Source organism: Ciona robusta, chromosome 3 (assembly GCF_009617815.1).
Source record: "Ciona robusta chromosome 3, ASM961781v2".
In the NCBI taxonomy this organism is placed as follows: domain Eukaryota; kingdom Metazoa; phylum Chordata; class Ascidiacea; order Phlebobranchia; family Cionidae; genus Ciona; species Ciona robusta.
In genome coordinates this window covers 4,506,677-4,531,578 of record NC_143237.1, presented here as the reverse complement: position 1 = coordinate 4,531,578, position 24,902 = coordinate 4,506,677, and the positions used below count along the sequence as shown (strand labels likewise).

Genomic DNA, 24,902 nt, shown 5'->3' with positions numbered 1-24,902 from the left:
CCGTGCTCAAAAAAGTGGCAGGACCGGGAAAACAAGAAACCACATATCTAATGAATGAGCGCGTTTTAAACCAATTAGCATAAGATAGTAGAGTCGGGGAAGATGGGACACCATTAACACATAATATCCAAATAGCCTGATCGTGTTTTAAACAATTAACAACGGTCTGTGGAAGTCGTGAAGATACAGTTTTATAATTCATTAAATGTTCTTTGTTTACTACCAAATGAAAAGAGAAAACCAAATGAAAAGGTGTCCCATCTACCCCCACCCTGATATATTAATTAATCCTTTCACTACAACGGTCGACTAGGCTCGATCAAAAACAAATCTGAAGTAACCAACAAAACCGGTTCTAGTCCCATTGGTGACTGTGGAGAAACAGGCAGAATGTATTTATACATGTATTACAACTAATGAAACTTATGACGTATAAGGATTGAGTGATTGGTAAAGAATATGTGTAAATACGCTTTGTACAACTCCTGTACCATGTGTTTATTGTAAACTTACACTAGTTAACGTTGTCGTCGCTTAAAAACGTTTGTTTTCGTGAATTTTAACAAACCGCAATCACGCAGTAATTAGGTAATGTTAGAATAGTTAATATTAATCATATGATGTTGAATTAAAAATAATGTTTCAATCACGATTAATGATAATACGGTATAGGAGTAGTGCATTTAATGCGTCCCCACTTAAATGCTAATAGTTTGATTCAGTCGTGAGTGGTTGTGTGGATACAACACGTGCCGTCGTTTCCCGCCAAACTGCCAGACAGTGTTTCCGCTATGTAAAGTGCATGAGGAAAGTAATCGTTAATTTATCGCTCATCGTGCGGTTAGAAATCTGAAAATTCAGTCTAAAAATTATAAATATATATTATGATTTGATTTCAATCAAGAGAATGAAGAATAAATGCAATTGAAAATTGAGGTAAGTGCGAAAAAAAACAAAACAACAAGAACAACTGTTCGACGAAAAATGATCTATATGACCACTAACGTGCTCAAAAAGTGGTAAGACCCGGGGGGGGAGTGGCGTGACCGGGGAAAAATGTGGCGTGAACAGGGAAAAAGTGGCAGGACGTACCGGCCGCGCTTCTGTCACGACCTCACCTCAGTGTTAGTGATTGATGGTTAGGGGGGTTAGTGGTTATAGGGTTTAGTATTTAGTGGTTATAGAGGTTAGGGGTTAGCAAATAAGGTGGGGGGAAGTCTCTTGGTGCTAGTGAGAAATCCTCCCCCTTGCCTATAGAAAAAAACGAGAGACTAAAAAAGAGGAAACAGAAAATCATTAGACCGTAACGGTATTTCCCCGTAAAAATCATATATTATTAAATATCCCGGGTTATGGTGCACCTGGAGCAGCAATCTTGGTGTTGTTGGAAAGAAGAAGCGACACTTCAATTACGTATCAAAAAATATATTGAATAATCAAAGTACTTTTAGTTGGGTGGGCCGTCAAACTTTGTTTTTTCTATAGGCAGGGGGGGGGAGGATTTCTCACTAGCACCGAACATATGCCTCAGCTTACATGTTTTAGTATCTACCTTCAGCTTCTACTGACTGTATTTAGGTATTTAATAGCGCCAGGATACAATAAATACTGAATAATAATTCAGGATGGAAGAGGAATGGATCAATGCACTTGGTGATGAAGATCAGACAAACCCTAAACCGATTGTCCTAGAGGAGACTGAACTACTGGTAAATGATTTTCTTTCTGTTTCCAAATTACAAAAGATCACTGGCAAAGATGATTTGCGTAATGTTAAAACTTTAGAAATGATTGTCAATACAACAGAAACCACTTTAGGCAACTTTGGTCAATATTTGCCTAAGCTCATGCAGCTGAAGTTGAGTCACAGTAACATTCCTTCTGTCCGTGACATTGGAACATCTCTTACCAATCTATCTGTTCTTTGGATGTCCAGGTGCGGTTTATGTGATGTTAATGGCATCACTTCACTTCAAAGTTTGCAGGAGTTGTATGTTGCCTACAATAACATTGACGATATTTCACCAGTTAGTTTCCTTGATTCTCTTGAAGTTTTAGACCTGGAAGGCAACATGATTTCCAGTGTGGAACAAATCGATTATTTATCCATGATGTCTTCCCTTAACACGTTGACACTGACTGGTAATCTGATTGTAAAAACGTACAAACAACAAAGTGATACAAATAGTAGCTTCCGACAGTTTGTTATTGGCAAAATTCCCACAATTAAACAACTTGATGATAAAGGAGTGGATTCAGATAAAGATCACTCACATTATCGACCAGAAACTGCTGCATATTTAAACTCACAGGAAGATGTTGACATTGTAACAGCGGCAATAAAGGAAGGAGTTGTCCTAGAAATAGATAATGAGTCTACAGTGAGGGATTCCAGTTCAATTCCCATGCCATCGTTACACTGCCAAAACAATGTAAAGAGCTCAAACAAAGAACTTTTGCCATTAACATTTTCTTTGACTCCAAAGTTAACTCTTGCTAGACCAGCTACAGCAAATGCTCGTTCATCACAAGCAGTGACATCGCAAAATCCTATTCTCTTCTCCCCTCCTGTTCTTCAGACTCGTTCCGGCTCATCTGGATCCGAGAGTGGGTTGTTACAGCAGGATGACTCGAGTAGTTTAACGTTTGGAGATCCTATTTGCGGAAACCCAATCCATGCTTTGAGAAACAGGAAAAAGTCCCCTCTTCCAACCATGTCACCAATATCACCAGAGAATTTTAACCACAGATACAAACCACGACCTTCTAATACATCAGGTTATCAAAAATTAACGTTGGATCGAAACTTTGAAACAGTCAAATCAAAAAGGAGTGTACAATCAAACTTCAAAGCTTCAAACTTAAATTCACAAACTACAGAAAAACCTAATGCTGTGATAAACACAAACCAGAGGAACGTTGAAACTCAAAATGGAGTTCTAGGAAATTCTGCTGTTCCACCACCCATTCCTCATTCAAACGTAAATGAATAGCTAATAGCTCAGTTTGCAGTTAATTTTCTAAAGGAGTAGCTGAAATGTAATGTTCCAGGCGTGCCCAACCTTTTTTGACCTAAGATCTACTTTTCTACCAACCAATCTTACGCGGTCTACCAGCCATTGTCAATATTAAAAGACGACGCACATCTCCTGTATATGCGAAAATAACTTTTGTATGCGTTTATTCCCTGTCTAAGCAGGTGCGGTGCAGTGCTTCAATAAGCTATGTCCATGGTTTTAATTCATCAGCAACAAAAAATGTATAGTAAAGTTGGGTAATAAAAAACAATGGGCTACTTGGGGTAAGAAAGGACATCTCCCCCCTAGCGCGCTAAAAATTTATTTTAATGCAACCAGCTTTTGTGGGTAAAAAATACATTTATTCGGCCTAATTTGTTTCCTAACTGTCATTCTAGGTGGTAATTATTTTTTTAGAAAACACAAATTACTAAATCAAACAAAAAATTGACAAAAAAATCTTTTTATGGGGTTTGCTAAACTTTTTTTGTGAGAATGCCTTTCGTGATAAATTTATTATGAATTCAAGTATTTGCTACGTATTTAAGTACCTTGCTGCTGGTATATTTTAATTTTAAATTTTAAGAACATTTCATACTTTTTTCTCTTGTCTTTTTTTACCCCAAATTTGCCTTATGGGAAGGTGTAAAAAACAACTGTGTTTTTTTTTGTTTTTGTTTTTTCAACCCTAACCAATATTAACTTTCTGATAAAATTAATTTTAAAGTTATGTGTGTAAACTATTTTTATTTACCTAATGATTTAATTGATTTTAAATGTAACCAAGTATCAAAAACAGATATTTTACAGCTTTGCCCACATTGATGATGTAATTTTTAATTTATGTTTTAGGTTAAGACTGTTTAGTTACAGTTCATTTTTATTATTATGTTGCTGAATTTAGTTTAGATAAAGTTAAGATGTCATTTAGATTTTCAAAAGCCTTTATAATTTAGTTAAATCAAGTGTAATGCTCTGGTTACTTCTGGTGCTTTATATAGGTTATGAAACTTATGGGCTTTGTTTTCAGTCTAATGATTGTTTTTTTGCGGGTAAGCTTATGTTTAAAAGGAAGAAGTGAAGTAAAAATGATAATTTATATAATAAAAGAAAAGCTTTGGAACAGGGTTGTTAAAAGTATGTAGGAGATATTTTGCCTATGTGAAAAAAAGAGGAGAAGTTGAGGTTTCTGAGAAAATATAGACTGCATAATGCATAAGTTGTGACTAATATTACCCTGTACTTCCATAATTTTTTTTTTTAAATTAAGTTAAGTTGCTTTTGAAACCATTGTTATTTATTGCCCCGCGATTGTTTTTTTACCCCAAATCCTTGGGAATAAAAAACAGCACAAAATTTTGAATAAAATTTTGAGTAACCATAGAAATCCTACAATCTTTTCTGGACATCAAGCTATGATAAATACTGTTCCTCCAGACTAAAACTATTTTTTTTGGTTTATTACTTTGGGAGAAAATCGAAAGTTTGTGTTTTCTGTTTTTATTACCCCACTTGACTATATATACTTTAATTACACAATCTTTAATGATTTTGTTACCAAAACTAACTGGCATGTTTTTAATATGCAACAAATGAAAAACGTCACACATGCTATTGTTAATGTTGTCTTTAGCGGCGCGTAGTTGTGTTTTCGCAGGAAAATCCCTCTCATAGCACCCGTGTACCATTTTAAAGTACGGCCCCAGATTCGCTTTTTCTGCTAACGCCACCATTCATTGCATACTAAACAAACAGGTTATGAATAAGAATAAACAAAAAATTACCTACCTCCCATTCAGCGTTACAATAATAGAAGTTAGGTAAATTATTGTAAAATATTGGTTGTTACGATTCTTACATCATAATAACTGCCTTTTTGAATATTTTTCGCCTGCTGCCTTATAGGTACGTAAACGTAATGGACAAAGCGTTGATAAAATTATTGATGATTTGTCAATAAGGGGGTCAGAGCAGATTTTTTTTCTACACTTCTCACGGTCGACTACCGGTAGACGGATCCGCGGCCGGCGGGTTGGGCACCACTGCTGTATGCTATACCTTCGCCCCTGGTGCGTTGGCTTTATCTGTATATTTTTCAGGTGTCTCCAGCGAGAGGAAATTCGACTATTATCTCACCCTCACCTCCTCACTCACCCCAACGACCACAAACTGCTTGTGATTTTCGTGCACATCAGTTTAGAAGATCATATGTTAAACAAGCTCTAAACCCACTTTCTATCAGCAATGGTGAACAGCGCTTTCGACATCGCAACCTTGTACGTATAAAGGAAAAGGACTGATATGTAGCTTAGATCAATTTATGTATTCCTTACATAATGTTACATTTGCTGACAGCACAAACAGCTAAGTGGGGAAAGCATGGTAGAAAATTGAAAAACCTATGTACATGTACAAGAACATACTTTTAATATGAATGTAATCATAATCATGTATATATTTAATTAAAAATTATTTTTTGGTTTTTATGTAAAACATGGAGGGGACAAGTTTTATATTTTTATTTATAGCAGTGCCTGACATGGGTATGCATGATTTGAATTAAATATAATGCCCTGTGTGAAGAATCTGGATATATAGTGATAGTTTAATAGTTGATAATGCAATAACTTTTATATCAAAATCTAAAAAGCACATATGGCCACACTGTTTATGCATAAATGTGCCAACTCGATTATAGAAAGGCAGAAATATGTCTGCGTTGCACAGTAATATGTGTTTTTGTTTATTTTACAAGCGCTGTGATTTTTTGGTTTATTTTTCTAAAGTTATGTTTGTAATATGCTCTTTGACATTTGGCAAGTTTCCAATTTTAGATAAAGTATTATGTAATGTCTGTTGGGTCGGACTAATACATTAAAAGATTTAATGTTGATGAAACATTAACTCTTTTAGCAAATTTAGTTTAAAGTTTTGTTTATTTTGTTTTACATTCACTGTGCTCTTGTTTGCTGTTCAAATGGAAACTGATGTAGAAGTCAAAAAACGGTTTACCAAAAAATATAAATACTCAAATTTATTTGTTATTCCTGTAATTGTAAAATGTAATTTGGCATCGAATATAGGTGGTTGTGTCAATCATCCTAATTACACCAATTTTTGGGTGCTATTTTATGAATACGTTTTTGAACAATTTTAAGACATATTCATTGGTTGCCAGAATAGACAGAAAAGTAATCAGTTTATTTCTCATTGCTGTGAAAATACTAGGCAGCATTGACAAAACGACAGAAAAAAGAACTTAATCGGAAATTCCAAGTAATATTCACAGGTGAGTGCACCAATGTGCATGAAAGTCTGCATTTAAACACCATCTTTAGTTGATTTTGAAAAGGATCAATTAGCTACACACTTTTATCAGAATTTTCAGGTTTCCTAATCATTGGTTGGTTGGAGAAACAATAAGGAGTAATCCTAATTTACGGAAATACGGCAACATAGAAAAAAAAAAAATTTTAACCATTAGGTGCGTTTACATGGTCCAAGTGAACTTTCCGTACAGTTTGGCGGTGGACACGATATATATTAAACAATAATAACACACTGTAAAATTTTAAATGATTGAGTATTTTAAGTGTTTTAAAGAAAAGATAAGATCAAATTATTGCAGGACAAATAAAAAGCGTTTTAAAGAAGGACAATTTTTAAAAGAAAAGTAAGTAGTAGATAGTTTATACTGTACACAGTGGAGTACACAGTGGAAGAAATTAGACTCCGAACAACCGGCATTTTTAACCTACTTTCACAGAGTTTTTGATATTGCTGCCTCCTGTGTTGGTAGAGAGACATTTGAGTTAGTGGCACTTCGAGTAATATCTGTGTTAGTGCGACGAGGGATAGCTTGGCGACGGATTACATCTTTTCGTATAAGTGGACCATTAACTTCACTCTCACTGCCTGATGACCACTTTTTCTGTATTAAACAAGCAGGTTAAGGTAAATGACGAAGAACAACTTATTGAAAACAAAGTATCCTGGTACTTTATATCTGAAAATTTAAAATTACCAATATAATGAACTGAATAGTTGGAGGTTTGGGTGATTGTATAAGACTTGTCGCCTAGGAGTGAGGTTATATAAACTGGCATTGGTAAGGAGTAGTTTAATAGTAATTTGTCTTGAGTTAAAGAGAAATCATAAAACAAACCTTGTATTTTTCATTGGTTGGTTTGGAAAATGGGGTTTCATCAGCATCACCTGGGCCATAATCAGCCGCTAGTTCAATACCAGGTAATACATTCTGACAATATTCACCAAAATTTCCAAGTGTAATTTTTGAGAAGATTTTGATTTTCTTCAAATACTAAAACACATGTTAATTAAAATATTAACATCACTTAACTAAATACTTTACTCAAACTACGTTAATACTAGGTATGTGCCAATTTACAAAAAATTCGGGTTTGCACGAACCCGAATAAACAGAAACAATGTTCGCTCGAATGCAGAGCGCTAACTTGTTCATAAACGTAAGCTCATTCGTATACCTAATTCAACTCGTTCGTAACAATGTAACATATTAAGCTAGGTCAAAGTGTCTGATCATGCTTTCACCACATGTGTTGTTTATCAGGCGCGTGTAATGTCGAGGTTACTTTGGGTCACTTACGCGTCTTTTTGAGCGTTAACATGATACACAAATAAACTGCATTGGCTGATAAATATAATGTTTGTTTAATGAAGGGGAGATAAAATTTATTTGAAAACAATTACAAATTAACCAATTAATCGATTACAAGCTCACTAATAACTAGTTAATCGTAATTGAGCCTGTAGTTTGATTTTTATTCGCTATATCAGATTTTTCGGTTTTATTTCGGCAAGTTTTTAGGTGCATTAAAATCTTGGTCATTGGCAACTGTAATTACAAAATATCGGTATCGGTTTGAATAAAACAATATTGGTCGGCTCAACTCAACGTGTTGCAATAATTAAAACGCACAATCAAAGGGAGACTATTAAAGCATCGTTAAAGCGTAGTTAAAGGGCCTAAACACACCCCAAACGTACATCGCTTTAATCGAGAGTGTGTTTTTCTAATTCTAACGACACTTACTTGTTTTAATCGGTTCTGTATAACCAAAGATATTCCAGCTCAAACACCGTGAAATTCATAAAACTGATTTGAAAGTTTCGTGGCGAAATAATTGAGAAGTGTACTACCCACGTGACAAATCATGTCACAAAATTGCTGAAGCATGGCCGCTCTCTCATTCAGAAAGGTGAGAGGCAGTATTTTCAGCGAAAAACGAAAGAACAAAAAAAAACGCAGGTTTAGCTTTTACGAATGAATCAGTCACATGACTAGTACGTTCCTACGTCACAATCACGAAGCTTGTAGTAAAAAAAGGATGGCGCTAGAGATCACTGTTTGAGGCAGAATATCTAGGCCTATACTGGACCAATTTGAATAAGCAAAGTATTTCTGGAATCAATAAAACGATCGCTTTTTGAATTTACCACAAAAAGTAAAAGTAACGCGGGGTGTGTTTACGCACTTTGAAGAAAGTAGACTCCCGGTTTCATTCTCACACCCCATTTTTTCCATCGTTAAAATAATAACCTTGCATCGTCTTCTACGCATACATACCACACACTTGCTTGCGTCACACACGGCATTATTCGCCGATATAAACTTATATATTTTATGACGTACGTAATAAATATTCGCACACGAATCTCGCGCAATATTCGGGTTCGCGCGAATATCAAAATCGTACTGTTATTCGGCGAATCTATTCGGGTTCTGGTTCGCCTTGGCACATCCCTAGTTAATACACACCCGACATAATAAATTTAAAAACAATTGCCATCAGGTTAAAATTAATAAGACTTACTTTTTCATAATGTTTTGTAATATATGTTCGTTCCCTGAACGGTTCACATTCAGAAGAAATATCCTATAATATTAGGGAAAGTTTAACACATTTTAAATATTTTGTTTGCCATGTATTGGAACTGAATAAAATCTACTTTGATATTAGAACAGCAGTTTTAAAGGTAATTAGTTATATTAGGTGTGGCAGAAATACATGTTTTTTTTTAGTTCCTTACCGAACAGTCCTGCAATATTTCATGTTGACTTGATGTACTGGACGCAGCTAAAACATTGTCATATATATTATTAATTCGTAGTATAGGAATGTTTTATTCATAGCGGACATGAATATTATCTGTTTCCACAAATACCTTACTTAGTGGAGGACTTTTGTTTGGTTCAAACACTACTGCGCCGTTAAAAATATTAACAATGATGTTTAAAAATTATTTTCCTAATTGTATAAAATTACTCACTGCATGTTGAAAAAGAATTAGATCTTCTTGAGATAAATTTATCTGTGCCTGTCCATTGTGTATCCTGAGTATGTTAAAAATAAGTCTATTTTTAAAATAAATTATTTTAATTTTTTCACAGTACATAAAACATAAAATAATTACCTTTTTACTATTTAATTTTTGGAGCAAATAGCAGGTGTACAATGAGTATCAATATAATAATCTATATCATAGATTTTCAGTAGCAATAGTAACAAACAGTCACAAGTCACAACTGATAAATTTTCCTAACTAGTGGCAGACATCCAGAATGTAAGTCATCAACCTACGAAAAAATGTTTCTAGCAAAAACAATTGATATTTATAGGCAAAAATGGTAAAATTATAAGTCAAAATAAAATTGGCCTGGATAGGATTACCGTATTTGTTCACTGTTACCAAACAATCAAATATGGCACAAAATGTATAAGAAAATATATTATCGATATCTAAACACAATAAAAAACCCAACTCACAGCAACTTTATGTTTGGGTCTGTTGCTTGATTTCAGGTGACATAGTTCCCGCTCCTTTTGTAAGAGATCCTGTGAAAGTTTGTCGTACTTTTCTTCCAAACTTCGAATCTGGGCTCGATATTTGGCTTTCTCTTCCATACAGTCTTTTGCAAAATGTTGAGCATCGTTTCGTTCTCTCATTAACTACAAAAAACAATGGAAAATCTCTCATTAACTACAAAAAACAATGGAAAATAATTTCTTCATTTGCTAAATTGGACAAAAACGGCAAGCACGGCTGTGGATTTTCTTGTTGTTGTGAGATCTTATCAGTTTTATTCGGCTCTTAATCTCATGGCGAAGAATCACTAAATGCAGATGTGCTTTTTTGAAAATTAGACAGATATTGATACACATGTATACCCGCTGATGTGTGATCAGCGGTCACTAATGGGTTGTCCAAATTAACAGTCATACACAGAAAACAATTACCCACAAACTTGCATATGTTGTGACTCGCTGCCCAAACAAGGATAAACCTTCTGTGGAAGTGTGCCTGGTTGTTACGTTGTGAGTACGAGTGTAGTCCTGGTATAATGTTCGCGCATCATGTGAAAATAAGTCCGCAGATGAAGTCCCACGGGTCAAGAACTTCACTACCGCAAGCACGCCTCTTTCGGCGTACAGGGTGTTGGGGTAATGGGTCGAATCTGGCCCAAATCCCAGCTCCTCACACACCTCACCCATACAGAATAAAAAAATACCCGTGAACGTAATAATTCCATTAATAATTATGGCTGTGAATTTTCCATTTTTTTGTTTAACCGTTGACCTATCAGTTTTAACCGGTTAACCGATACAAGCGTAATCCTAATAAAGCGTCTTGTTTATCGCTTTTCTTTCGCGAATTTAAAGGCAACTTTACGATGTTCATATGGACTATACTTGCAACACACGCGCAAACGTTCTTAACGTCAAAGTAATGCTTCCTTATTCGTGTTCAAACCTGTTTTAAAGCACCTGCCAGCTAAATAATCAACGTGTGAATGGCAATTATGACGCAAATAATCAACGTGTGAATTGCTATTATGTCGTAATCAATTGCCAGGTCAATCATCAATTGCAATCCATGTGTTAATGCCTGCTTTTTCGTAATAAACACGCTGCTTGGCTGAGGAAAACATTTAAGTTGTGTCATACACCAATATAATATTACAAAACTAATTACCTTGCGGTATTAACAATCAAAATTGACGACGTAATTGCCGCTGTAGGGCACGATCAAAGCCACAGCGTTCCTGCGCACCTTGTCTTATCGCGAAGAACCAATCAACGAACGCGAACACATGCCTTTCGTGTAAATATGACAGATATTGATATACATGTATGCCCTATGACTTCATGGTTCGGTTAACGACTCGAACTTTCCGCAGCGGTTAACTGTTAACTTTTCCACAGCCGTATTAATGATTTTAAACTCTCTGTTAGGGATTAACAAAATAGGTTTCGTTAACTTTTTCACAGCTCCAGTAGAAAAAAGTTGTTTGATTACTTATATAATGTTAATTAAATAAACAATAGCACATTTTATGGCGGACAATATAACCACCACTGCATTCTCAAAGGTGGTTTACACTTAACCAGGATTTCCAAATGTAAATAAACAAGGTAAAATTAGACTTACACAGCTCATACACTAAATACAGAAATAAAATCTTTTCAAGAATTAAAAAATAAAACAAAAGCACCAATCTGAAATTTACAATTTCTCTTTCCTTTTCAACTTCTTTGAGTTGCTGCCACACTGAGTCACGTCTCATTTTAAACATGTCGCAATCACTCTGCAACACTGCACATGTAAGTTCAGCCTGTTCTTTCTCATCCAGATACTGTAACAAAAAAGGTTTAAACATCAATCACTTAGGTTTGGATTTTTTTTAGATATGAAAATTGGATTCCTTACAACTTATAAAAATTGGTTTTGAATCATACACAGCATAAAGCTGACCTGCACCGATTTGTGGATTTCAGCTGAACAACTAATATATATATTAAACAATTAAGACTTATTGTCGTCATTTATGAAGGAATCACTTGGTCTTTCAAAATAACCAAACTCTTTTGTAATTCATATCGATGATATCCTATAGCTTAGATTGGCCAGGACCTTGGATTAGATTTTACATTAAACTGTAGAAAACTAGTCACTTGTATTAATAGATGTACAAATTTAAAAAAATAATGGTCGTACAACATTAGGTAACAATACCTTGTTCCTTAATGCTTCAGCCGCTGCACAATCTTCTCTAAGTTTGGCAAGACTCTCAAGTGCCCCGGCATACATTTCAATTGCTTCTTTTTTGTCTTGCTGCAGCATCTGTATCCGAGTGTCGACATCACCATCACAAAGATTCTGGCACAGATTAAAAATATCATAAAGATTCGGATGATGTGTTTGACGACAACCACAGCATGATTTCTTTAATAAATAATATGATATCCCAATCTTAATTTTTGCAATTAGTTTACAAAACAAGAAACAAAACAATACAGCCGATCATATATATTACAACACGTTGTGAAACTTTTGTTACACAGACCATGCCCTACTTAATACACGGCCTAGGAATACACCTAAACTGCTCAAAAAATAAGAGGCCTATTGACGAGAACAATGCCCATTATAATGCATTGTTTCGTCACGGTTTCATGAATGGAATTTTGTTTTTCAAAATGGAGTTTACAATCAAAGCAGTTGCAGGTATTAAAATGATTAAACGAGGTAGTATATTACGTAGATGATAGAAGAAATAGTGTTTACAGCAGTTGTAGTCATTTTTGTACGCATAAATTACTGATTTAGGAGTCCTTTATTAAACAGTGGTAATACTGTCGCTGGTGACCAGTGAAAATTTTGGTCTCAAAACGTTCCTTACGTCTCCCTGATACCCGCTGTATAATTGATTTTTAAAAAACTTGTGTTCGTGTCGAAAATTAACTTTGAAAATGCGCGAAATCGAGCTGCGTCACAGTATTTTCCACACGAGCAGTCATGGATTAAACAAAGGTTAGAATATTATGTCATAGAATGCGAATTACGTTTGATTTTTTACGTTACAGATTACGTTATTTGTTAGTTTTTTGGGGGGATTTAGGGGTTTGGGGTTAAAAGTAGAGGTTAGGGTTGAGGCTTGGGGTTTTACAACAGATGGGTTAGTTTAAGTTATAAAACATTACTGAGGTAGACCTAGATTCTAAACAGATGACAATTTTAACATATTATAGTTATGTTATGTTGAAGGTTTGATGCACAGCAACTTAATACTGTAGAAGCATGGCAAAGCTTTCTCTTAATAATAAATGTTTATATTTTTGATAGGTCTAGGTAGATACGTGTTATAAGTTTGTTAGATTAGTAGATACAGAACCGAGGTGATATTGCAATTTACAACATAGTCTAATACTGACACGGATTATTCCAGATTCAATCCAAACGAAATACTAACCGTCTTACATCAGGTGTCATACACTGCTTGTAGCATATATAGTTACTGTAAGCGCGTAATAGCTGTTTGCTGATGATTCTCATCTTGTGCACGAACCTCTATTTCACAAACACGTGGCGACGTGGGAGATGTGTTATATATTTCATGCAGCCAAGATAAAGGATTGCTGACAAAATGTGCATTAATGATTAACTTGTTTTTAAGAAACAAGCAGACTTTTACTATAACGATGCAGTTCAAGGCTTGCGCGATAAACGTATGTGTTTTCTTCTGTTATTTTGTAGTATTGTATTTTTAAACCACTGCCTTTGTAAGGAATAAAAGTGTATATTTCTGACATTAAAACATGTTATGCTTTCTTTGTGTTATTGGCGTGCAGTTATTTTACCCAAAAGTCTATCAAATTAAGTTATGTTCCAGTTCTCTCTTTTGTTACGTCATCGCCTTTTTTCTCTTGCATTCTCTTTGTTCATTACGTGGCAATTTCAGTTTAGTTTATACTTAAGTGATTTGAATGAACGTTGGTGCTAAACTTCTGTAGTGAACGGAAGTAGTTTTTAGCCACAAATGTTCAGGTATATATCTTTTCGTGTTAGTTGTTTATTCGCATATTTACGTGTTTATTTACTATTGTTATTTCTCCTTTTAGTTACCGCAATCCACAAATAATACAATTAAAAGATTTGCGCGATTGACTGATTAGCTATATCACCAATGAAGAGAAAAATAAAAAGAGACAGAATTCAGAAGACCTGCCCATACCACTTTGATTAGAATATAGATAATGTATTTGTCATCTATGATATGCCAGCCATCAGTAACAGCACGAGAACATGTTAGAAACCACTTTCGTCCAAACGAATAGAATGTTCTTTATGGTTAAATTCTGACTTTACTGCGATTTCATGACGTTTTAGTGAAACTAATCTTTGTTAAACAGCCACAAAGTATCAGTGGTGTTCGAAACTACGTGTACATTCGCTCAAACTTATATTATAACAACAAGATGAATTAAAATTAACTTCAAATGAAAATATATAGGTTCTAATTGTATTAATTTGGTTGGAAAAAACAAAATTCCATTCAAGAAACCGTGACGTAACAATGTATTATAATGGGCATTGTTAGCGTCAATATGCCTCTTATTTTCTGAGCAGTTTAGGTGTATTCCTACGCCGTGTATTGAGTAGTCCATGCACAGACACAACTGCATTTTACTTGGGCTTTTATTTATAAAAACTGTTCCAATAAAACAGAAAAAAAAACATTTTTATAAAGTCCGTACAAATTGTTGTCTACCCTTACCCTCTTAGAATGAGCTTGAGCAAGTTTGATTTTCAACTCATCAATTTCACGTTTCATGTCGTTCAAATCACGCTCAGTTGGGCTGCATTGGAGTCTATTACGTAACCGCACAGATTGATGACGTTCCATTGCAACACAACTTTCAAGCTACAAAAAATATAAAAAATTGTTTGGATTAATTGATACATAATGGTATGTCCATGCAATTTAAGCAAATTTGTAGTTTAATGGTGTTATGCATGGTGTTCAGTATGAGTGATGAACCCACCAAAGTTATAGTGACACCGGTGCACAATACCATGGGTTTTAAAGAGCCACTAGGGATAGGCCAGGATCCAAACTATTCGGATATGATGAATCTGAATATCTAGCGCCCAATATTTGATTGAATCAGAATATTCCATGATATCATTTAACCTAACTCACTGTGGTAGAACAAATTGGATTGTTAAACGGGTGCAAATCGAGCGTCTTTGTATTGGTAAAGATTAATCTTAGCGTTTCCTGTGGGCCATAAAATAACCAAGAAAACTGTCAATCTTCGCCGGCTGAGTGCTGACAAGAGCTGGCGTACTGATATTGGTCTTGTGTCATCAAAGTTTAAACTCAATATTACACCAACACAAAGTTGGCTGAGTGAAAGGTTGTACTGACAACTAGATGTAGTGTGGTAATGGATAATTTAATTAAAATCACACATAACATTTACGAGTTTACGATAAAAAAGGCCCAACAAAACTACAAGTTCTAGTATTGCAAGATGTAAAATTCATGTAAAACAGTTTTAAACAAAATTGTTTTTATATTTGTTAAAGAAGATTTTATAATGTTAAAATAAAACTAGTTTTACTAATTTTCGCTTTCAATTAAGGAGTTATAAACAGAAAAACTGGCTCTCAGGCGTTGCTATTTATTGTTTTAGCGCATTTAGTAGTTTGTGTGGCAACTCGCATGAAATAGAAAGTATTCAGACCCTAATTCGGTACATCCCTACAAATCATACAGCCATACAATAATAGTAAATTATTGGGAACGAAAGTGAGTGCTAATTCTGACGTCTCTCGATTGTAATCAATATATATATAATTATTGATTTTAAATGAATGACTATTTATATGCGAGATACAAAGACTAGCTCACGAAGTGTTAAACTCCATGACTGCTCAATATCAAGCATACAATAGACGCTTCCATACGCAAATTATCTGGGGTGCAAGTTGCTCCGGTAAAACAAAAGAATTAGGGCGAGAAGCTATACAATAAAACAAAAGGCAGACGCGTGATTAATCCGCAGAATATCACGTTAGCGGTCCAGATGAACCACACGTGTTATAACGACTGTCGTTTTCTGGCCACACGAGGATAAAGTAAGTTACATTTACTTTTAAAATAAGTGTGAGAATCATGTTTGTAGTACATGATAAAACATCTGATAAAAATTATCAAAATCCTCACTTTTTGCAACTCAGCTTTCACTTTGTCATTTTCATTCTTCAATTTCATATTCGATTCCCGGAGTTTTGTGTTTTCTTCATTGGTATCAATAAGGCGCATGCACACTGTGTAGTTCTCGGTTTTCAGACGATCCACCTCACGACGAAAAGTCGCCATTTCACTGTCAATGTCATCATACCTATCAACTCTGAAACAGGAGTCTGATTAAAGTCTAGAATTATTTTTTAAAACGATCTACATGCTAATGGATCATGCGATGGTTATGAATATTGTGGAGCTTACGTTAACATATTATAGTGGTATGTAGTGAAACAATTCATCTTCTCTATTTATAAAAATAATTCCAAACTAATTTTACCAAAAATTCTCTATTGAAGTTAAAAAAACTAATTATTAACTGTTTTACCCAATATACAAATTCAGGTATTTTATAAAAAAATAGTGAAATAGGGCTTAAAACAACACAATTTTATTAATAAGTTTTTAAAGTAAGTAATAGGATATTAAAAACTTCCATTAAATTAGAACATTTATTTATCTTATCTTACAATGTGATTTATACTTTATGTGGACATAATTACTAATTTAAAACCAAAAAATAATACTAAATAAATTTTATTCTTCCATCATTTGATTTATAGCCTTTAGGCTGCTACACACCATGATATGTATAATTGGGATTATAAGTTTCATTTTAGTATATTGATTTTCGTAAATCTATAATTGTATTCCCACCGCACAATATATTTTTTTCTAGCAAATATTTTTACAGCATTGCGTGTAAGGTTGTACAAGACATTTCTTTTATTGTTGCAGCCAGGGGGGGTTTCAGGGTCACGACCTCCACTTTTTTGTAAAACATGAATGGCCTTATTACTATCCCAGTCAAGTGGGGAAATAAAAAAACAACAACGAGGGACTTGGGGTAAATTTTTTACCCCAACCAACATTAAATTTGTGATTGAATTGATTACAAAGTTAAATATGTATATTGTTTTTATTTAAACAGGATTGTAAAAATACCCCATTTTTCAGTGATAATGTCACCGTCCTGATCGTCAAAAAACATCCGGATTTTTTAATAGAATTAATCCTATTTATATTAAAATCAACTTTCTTACGTTCGGCCGACAATATACTCTTTGGTTTCTTAGCTCAGTATTGACGACATAAACGTGCGCTCTATTTTAATCGTGTTGGTTACCCTGCGAGAACACCGTGAATAGCTAAAATGATGGAATGGTTCGTGCAAATATCCAAAAAAAAAGGCATTTTCCTAACACCCAATATACTAATTTTGTCACAAATCATGTCACAAGGAACCTTTATGCGGTGAATTTAAAATAATATTACATTTATTAAAACGACGTATCAAATCGGCAGAAACAACTGAAAAGTTTTACGCACGTTCTTCGTGGATTAAAAATGTAACCATGATTACGTCATAATGCCTTTGATAAATCCCGACATATTTTAAGCCAGCAACCAAGAATAGTTTAAACTTTGAATGCAGTTATATTGCGTTTATGTGAATTTTCATTGGTGCAAATATAAGAGCGAGGAGCGACGCTCAATAAATTGGAACCAACGCAAGTTGTGATATATTATTACAAAGTATCTTCCCGGCCGAGCTTGGACAGAAGCCAAAAAACATCTTTGTTGGCACCAAACGAGAACCAGAGTTTTATTACGTCATTTTTCACGAGAATAAATTCACAACGATTGCTTCGCTTGTTAGGTGTAGAATGTATGCTACCGTATGCGTCTTTCTTTGTTTCCTACGCCCGCGCAGAGCGTAAAAATGTGACGCTCATACATGATGTTTCGATCTCATGGTTCGTTGGGCAGTGGGCACATTCCTCCCGATTGTTATATTATGAAACGTCATAGTTAATAGTTATGTTGCAATAAGACATAACAATTAAGCGCACAATGACCAAATTGCAGCACGGCAATGTTTGTTACTCGATCCAATTCGTTAGCTGATAATTACGAACACGCAACGAACATAAAACATTAGATCGCAGCTTTAACAACCGTTTCTATGTGGTAATGGTTAGTAATACGCTTTATAACAAGATTTGGTAGCTTGGGTGACAGACGCACGTAAAACATAATACGTCCGGATTTTTAATAAAATTAAACGATCACCGTCCGGATTTACAACTTTTACAATGCTGTATTTAAATAATGATTTATTTGATTTTATGGTTAATGAAGTATAAACATAGATATTTTTCAGCTTTGCCTACATTTTATGATGATGTAATTTAGGCGATTTTTATTATGTTGCTGATTTTAGTTTAGATTAAACAAGATGTCATTTAAACTTTTAAAAGCCTTTAGCATTTAGTGAAACCAAGTGTAATGCTTTGGTTACTTCCTGTGCTTTATATAGGTTATGCAACTTACCGGCTCTGTTTTTATACTAATAAAGCTTATATTTAAAAGCAAGTATTGGAAGCATTGGAACAAGGCCAATAAAAATTTGTTAAATGATATTTTGCTCCTGTTAAAAAAAAGGAAAATGTTTTGTTATAAAAATAGATTGCATAATGCATTCAGTTGTATGAATATTCTTACTGTTATTACCCTGTACTTCCATTGTTAATTTTTTTTAATAAAGTTGCTTTTGAAAACATTGTTTTTATTGCCACGCAAATGTTTTCAAGGTATGCTAAATATTGTTTCTCCGGAATCTAAAGTTTAGGATTTCTGGTTTTTATTTGACTATATTTGGCTTTTTATGTTTTAGTCATAGACTCCTTAACCCTTTGGGCGTGATTGTTTTGACCAGGTCTCACTTGATTGGATATTGCAAGCAAAGCATAGCAGCTAGACCAACCCTTTCTTTAGGAAGTTTGTGCAGTATGAAATTATCTTCAAATTCATAACCAAAATTTATTGAGTTTAGTAAGGTTTTCAACCAAAATTTATTGAGTTTAGTAAGGTTTTCAACTTATGGACTGGTATTACTACAATAAAACCAACAATAAACACAAATCCAATAACCAAAATCATTAAAAGCCATGAATAGCCATTCCAGGGGATGTACAATATACGTGTCATATTATTGTTTTTAAGGTTAAAATAGCTTTGCAAAGACAAAATCTATACCAAAACACACTTTTGTACACTGAGAATTCCCTAACACAACAAATCGCATGTTTAGTTCTTGCGAAAAAAGGCAAAAATGGCCAAAAACTGGGGACCGAACTCTAAGCAACACTACGTTATGCCATAATATATTCACAAACTTTGGCAAAACATTGCTTTAAATTTTCAAATACATTGACATACAATTGATTGCTGAAAATGGCAGGAAATTGCTTCTTCTTTCAAATGAGACCAAAATTGGAACCAGACGATAAGAAATAATTGAACTACTGACTATTAGGTAACTTGTGATAGGAAATAGTCACCGGGCAACAGGTGCGTTTAAAGGGTTAAGATAAGGACTGAAACGTACCATGCTCAAGGTTTGCAACTCTGAAGGGTTAACTTGATTCCTGGACTAAAATGACTTCCAGAGAAGCTAGAGACAAAATCATGGAATTCACATTTGGGTATTTGAGTTTTTGCGTCTAACTTGTAAAGCAAAGCATTTTCAAAGAAGTCTGTAACAAAAAGGTGCTGGCACCTGAAGAGGCTGCAGACACGATCCAAGACTCAAATCAGGAATCCTGTGTAATACTTTTACCTCGCAGTTTGTAAGTATTGAAAATGTCATTTCTCACATTTTGGAATAAGGAACAGCATTAGTTATGGTTGCCGATCCTGGGTATGCGGCGTGTTAAATGCATTCTTAGGTCTCTGCCTTATGTTGGTTCACTTGGATTTGGGTTATTATCACGAAGTACAGAGGGCAAAGAAATATTTTGACCAAAAACTATATGAGATGGACTATAACCGGTATGGTTAATCAGTGCATTCTTTGCACTAACAGCCCAAGCTACGGCTGTTCTCCAGTCACAACTTTCGTCATATTTGACTTTACGGATAATTTCATTTAAAATTAAATTAGGTCTTTCACATACACCATTACTCCACGGAGAGTACGCAGGAGTAGTTAATACAGAAATATTAAATTTTTCACACAATTCATGAAACTCAGAATTGTCAAATTCACGCCCATTATCAATTAATACTTTTTTGTGGCGCCCCAAAAAGACTTTGAGTTTTTTTTAAAATATTTAACCACATCCAGTTTTTTTAAAAACATTTAACCATAAAACTGGACACTTGGAAGTAATAATACATGCATTACTATAACGCAGGAGTTCCCAAACCGCGGCCCGCAGGAGCAAAATAAAAGTACGTAGTTTAATCTGTTCTAGAAGCCATGTTTATTACCAGCATATGTGTCGAACTTCCTAACCTAACTAACAGTATTCGTTATAACCAAATTTGGGCCAATACAAGTCGCGTCGCCAATATAGCAAGGAGAACCTTGCCCGACGCACAATTATGATTTCACATATTGGCCCGCGATAAAATAAGTTCGGGAACCCCTGCTATAAGGACTAAACATATCAATAACATGAAAATAACACACATTGGGTTCTAACTGATGTAAATCCATAGAAACACAATCATTAAAGTTTTCACTCCATGGTAAACTTACAACAGGTGTTGCAAATGTCCTTTTGTGCACCTTACACACACTACAGTTAGATACAACATTCGCAATTATTTCGTGATACTTTGAAAGTGACCTACCGGCTCTTTGCAAAAGTCTATTTAAGTTTTCAATCGAAGCATGTCCGAATTGTTTATGTAATTTGATGAAGGTTTTCTTCAAAGTTTCAGTTGATTGATGTTTAACAAGTAAGTTCACATACTCTTTACTTGTCACAGGCTGACCTGGATAAATACCAACACAATAATGACCACTTCCAGTTTGACTTTATCTTTTTTAAATCAATTTGAGTTTCTGCTTTCTTTAGGGAAGTTTTGCTAAAAAGTAGAGAATTTTTTTCCGGCATCAAGTTCAGTATCAATTGTACATTTTACACCCACAATGCAAGTTGGTATACGTGCTGCTTTATGAAAAAAAAAACCTTTCTGCCATCCCCAAAAACAAAAGCAGTTTTACTTTTTTTTTTCTGCCATCCCCAAAAACAAAAGCAGTTTTTTTGTTTGATTATTAAGAGATGCAACAAATTTTCTAAAACAGTTTTGTCCACATACCGTTTTTGTACAAGCTGTATCGACAACAGCATGTCCATCAGCTTTATTTGATAATACCTCCATCTTCTCATTATCCATCTGTAGATTGATAGCGACATTTTGCCGCTCCATTTCAGTGGACATAACTTACTCTTTGTGCGGACATGTTGGGACCCAATGCATTTTTGAGTCGCATATTACACATCGGGTGACGTTGCCAAACTGGTTTCTGGAATTCATCTTTTTTGGTGTTACTTCTTTCTTCAATCCAGTCTTCTTTCTTCCCATTAGTCGATTGGTGAATACTTCTTCTTTAATATTGGGAGTTGCTTCCGCAGGTGTTGTATTCCCAAAAACTCTCTTTAATGCAGACTTCATTGTCTTGAATTTTAAATCTGCACCCAAGGTAAGTGCTAATTGGTGCTCACTTGTGTTTAGATTTGCACCATCCATTAGTTTAAATGCTAGAATGGCATCCGATAACTCCATGCTGTGACTGCACATCTTGCTGTACAAATGTTCAAATTCAATAGATAAACCAGAAATGGCCCTCTGAGCCTTCACATGCCCCTCTGTAAGGCATAAAGATTAATAACAATGGCTTGTTCAGACTTCTTTACATCAAAAACCAACTGCCACATCGAAACTTTTCTTCTCCATTCCACATAGCAATTGCCTTTACCAACTTTAGACTTACTATATTTGATTCTTTAAACTTGAACCATCCTCTGCTGCCATGTTAAGTCAGTGGTTAAGTTTATTCACAGCACCTCACAACACAAGCACATGTTTAGAATGAATGACCAACAAAGTCAGACAGGAGGCCACACAGAAAAAGGAAGAAGGCAAAATCACTGAGGCAGAACATAATGCACATGATTGGGGAGGGGCACCACACAAACAAATTAGTAGAGATGTGCCGAGCGGTGCCCAAACTCAAAAGCTCGAGCCTGAGCGTCTACTTTTTTGACGCTCGGCTGAAATCTGGGCCGAGCGCCGAGCCTTATGCTATTGCTATAATGTTGCACGCGAGAGCGAAAAATATTAAAAATGAAAAAGTGAAGCTACTAAAAGATAACGAGACAGTCGGCGTAGCTTTCTGTTTAATTACTTTTCGTTTTGCTCTCTCGCAAGTAACAAATCGCAACGTCAGCGAATTTGCCGGTATCAAATTACAGCCGGTGTCGAATTACACGAGCGCCCAATGTTTCCGTATCTTTATAATGGAATTTCCGTATCTTTATAATGGGTATAAATATTACATTCTTTCCCTAGGAATTGGAACATTTTTTCATTCAATTGTTATGGTACTTGTCCTATTACAACATAACTATTAATTATGACGTTTTATAATATAACAATCGGGAAGAACGTGCCCACTGCCCAACCAACCACGAGATCGAAACATCGTGTATGAGCATCACATTTTTACGCTCTGCGCCGGCGTAGGAAATAAAGAGAGACGCGTGCGGTAGCATAGATTCCACATGTAACAAAAGAAGCAATCGTTGTGAATTTATTCTCGTTAAAAATGACGTAATAAAACTCTGGTTCTCGTGCGGTGCCAACAAACGATGTTTTTTGGCTTCTATCTCAGCTCGACCGGGACGATACTTTGTAATATCATATTACAATCTATGTTGGTTCCAATTTACTGACAGCATCGCTTTTCGCTATTACATTTGCAGCAATTAAAATTCACATAATCGCGATTCACCTGCATTTTTTTAAACTAATCATCAGAAACAAAAATTATATAAAAACTACAGATCGTATGGAAGCGATCAAAACATGATTGTTTTATAACAATCTTGTTTGTAATGTAACAATCGTAATGGTTTATCAAAGTTATTCTGACGTAAATAATGGTTACATTATCCACGATGGACATGCGTAAAACTTACCCAATGTTTCATTTATTAAAAAGACGTTGAAGCTCGGCGCTCGGCAAATCCGAGCTTTTCTGACTTCAGCACATCCCTACAAATTAGATACAAAAGGAACTAAAACAATGATAACTTAACACGGCTCATATCTCAGAATATTTATAGGGTATGCTGCATACCCATTTTCTAATGCTAAAGCTGTCTAGCGGTCTCATTCTTATCACTAAAACAGGAGCGCAATATGTTAAAGTAAGGCACAAAAGAATATTTACTGCAAACATATTAATACTTTACTTGATCACATACAGGAAAAGGCAAACATTCCACCTGTTTTCAGGCAACTGCAGGCTAATTAATCAAGCGGACAATCGCTATTATGCTGCAAATTATCAACGCATGAATTGCCATTGCGTCGTAATGAATTACCAGAGAGTTTTTCTTATCTATAAAATAATCAGATATGGAAACACGTTGGGTGCTCATGTAATTCAATACGGGCACATTCGCTAACGTTGCAGTTCGTCACTTTCCAAACAGCAAATTCACAACAAATGAAAAATAATTAAAGAGAAAGCTATGCTGACTAGTCTTGCCATCTTTTAGTTGCTTCACTTTTTCATTTTTAATATTTTTACAATATTGTAAAGCTCGTAGTTTTTAGCCGATTGCCAATGGTCGAAAAAAGAGACGCTCGAGCCTGAACGTTTGAGTTCTGGCACGGCTCGGCACATGTCTAACTGTTATCACAAAATTACGTCATTATGTTTAGCTATCTTAAGTTTGAACAGACTCAGTTGCCCCATTTGCTTTTACTTTAAATCATAGTCAAGTTCAATGAAGGTATGTTTTAATTCCTGCCAGCTTATTCCTTTCCAACCAAAATACATGTTATTATCACAAATTGTTTTGGATGTCACAGGCAAACGTTTATGTTGAGGCCTACATTATGATGAAAATCACCTTTCTGTTAAATCTTCCACTTTCTGTTTGTTCCTCTCCAGCTCATGCGTCCTCTGTTCCAGAAGATTGGTTGATCTCCTTAACTTTCTTGTAAGAAGCTTTTGTTCTTCTTTCATCCGATCAAGAGCTTGCATAAGAAGTTCAACAAGTTCATCTGACCCATGGTTATTGCTGATGTTGTCAACTAATTCACTTTCTGAAAAATACCAATGCTGAGTTATTAAATATTTCATGAGGTATGCGAAATCTAGTTATTCTGATAGAGTCTAAGGTTTGAAAGTAAATATAGTCAACCATTCGCCATAACGGTCGACGATTGAAGCTCCAGTGGTTACGCTATAACTTCTGGCTAGATTTATGTTACTGTTAATTAAACGTACGCCCACGAACGTAACTGTTACATCACAAGCTGTATTGTGATGTCATTCACTACCGTAAGGTCAGATGTTAAGAAATACCAACTTAAAGCGATTCATTACGTCACAAATAGCATTGTGATTCAATCCAATATCGTGATTTTCGTATTGTGTAATTCCAACCCCTGATGTTACACTACATTACAAGCCCTGGAGACTCGTATAAAAGTACGGTTGCCGGCGGTTTTTAAAATACGTCGGCAATATGCCGAAGATTTAAAAGACGAGTAGCCGGGCGTGACGTCACGAATCGCAACGTCAGCGCGAATTTTGATCGCATACGTAAAAAGGCATATATCCAACCGTTTTCAAGCTTCTGCTGGCTAAATAATCAAGGGGACAATCGTTATTATGAGGCAAACAATCAGCGTGTAAATTGCTATTATGTCGTAATCAATTG

The 24,902-nt window shown here is 35.0% G+C and overlaps 2 protein-coding genes and 1 pseudogene across 3 annotated transcripts in view; 1 reads left to right on the top strand and 2 right to left on the bottom strand.

Annotated features, from left to right (window-relative positions):
- Positions 1–1,193: 1,193 nt before the first annotated feature.
- LOC149738342 (leucine-rich repeat-containing protein 56-like) lies at positions 1,194–6,054 on the top strand. Of its 2 annotated transcripts, XM_089873599.1 has the most exons (3): positions 1,194–2,981; positions 5,117–5,293; positions 5,373–6,054. In XM_089873599.1, the coding sequence occupies exons 1-3, from the start codon at positions 1,626–1,628 to the stop codon at positions 5,409–5,411; spliced, it is 1,572 nt and encodes a 523-aa protein (XP_089729725.1). In that variant the 5' UTR covers positions 1,194–1,625; the 3' UTR covers positions 5,412–6,054. The 2 variants fall into 2 exon arrangements, with proteins under 2 accessions (XP_089729725.1, XP_089729726.1); XM_089873600.1 differs by having other exon boundaries at positions 1,197–2,981; positions 5,117–6,054.
- A 143-nt stretch (positions 6,055–6,197) lies between these two features.
- Positions 6,198–24,902, bottom strand: part of LOC149738340 (caspase recruitment domain-containing protein 11-like) — a 39,918-nt gene continuing 21,213 nt past the window's right edge. Inside the window, exons 4-14 of the mRNA XM_089873598.1 lie at positions 24,087–24,282; positions 16,072–16,258; positions 14,617–14,763; positions 12,075–12,218; positions 11,569–11,694; positions 9,827–10,009; positions 9,330–9,393; positions 9,090–9,136; positions 8,873–8,935; positions 7,183–7,338; positions 6,198–6,948 (exon numbers count right to left, since the gene is read on the bottom strand). Coding sequence (XP_089729724.1) covers positions 6,778–6,948; positions 7,183–7,338; positions 8,873–8,935; positions 9,090–9,136; positions 9,330–9,393; positions 9,827–10,009; positions 11,569–11,694; positions 12,075–12,218; positions 14,617–14,763; positions 16,072–16,258; positions 24,087–24,282 — 1,484 coding nt within the window. The 3' untranslated portion in view covers positions 6,198–6,777. The remainder of the gene's footprint in view (positions 6,949–7,182; positions 7,339–8,872; positions 8,936–9,089; positions 9,137–9,329; positions 9,394–9,826; positions 10,010–11,568; positions 11,695–12,074; positions 12,219–14,616; positions 14,764–16,071; positions 16,259–24,086; positions 24,283–24,902) is intronic.
- LOC149738341 (uncharacterized) lies at positions 19,884–22,028 on the bottom strand (annotated as a pseudogene).

Bases quoted from the DNA above. Each gene is read 5' to 3' on its own strand.
- LOC149738342 (XM_089873599.1), top strand. From the start codon at position 1,626: ATGGAAGAGGAATGGATCAATGCACTTGGTGATGAAGATCAGACAAAC. The intron at 2,982-5,116 runs GTAAATGAATAG...TATATTTTTCAG, and splicing joins CACCCATTCCTCATTCAAAC to GTGTCTCCAGCGAGAGGAAA. The intron at 5,294-5,372 runs GTACGTATAAAG...ATTTGCTGACAG, and splicing joins GCTTTCGACATCGCAACCTT to CACAAACAGCTAAGTGGGGA.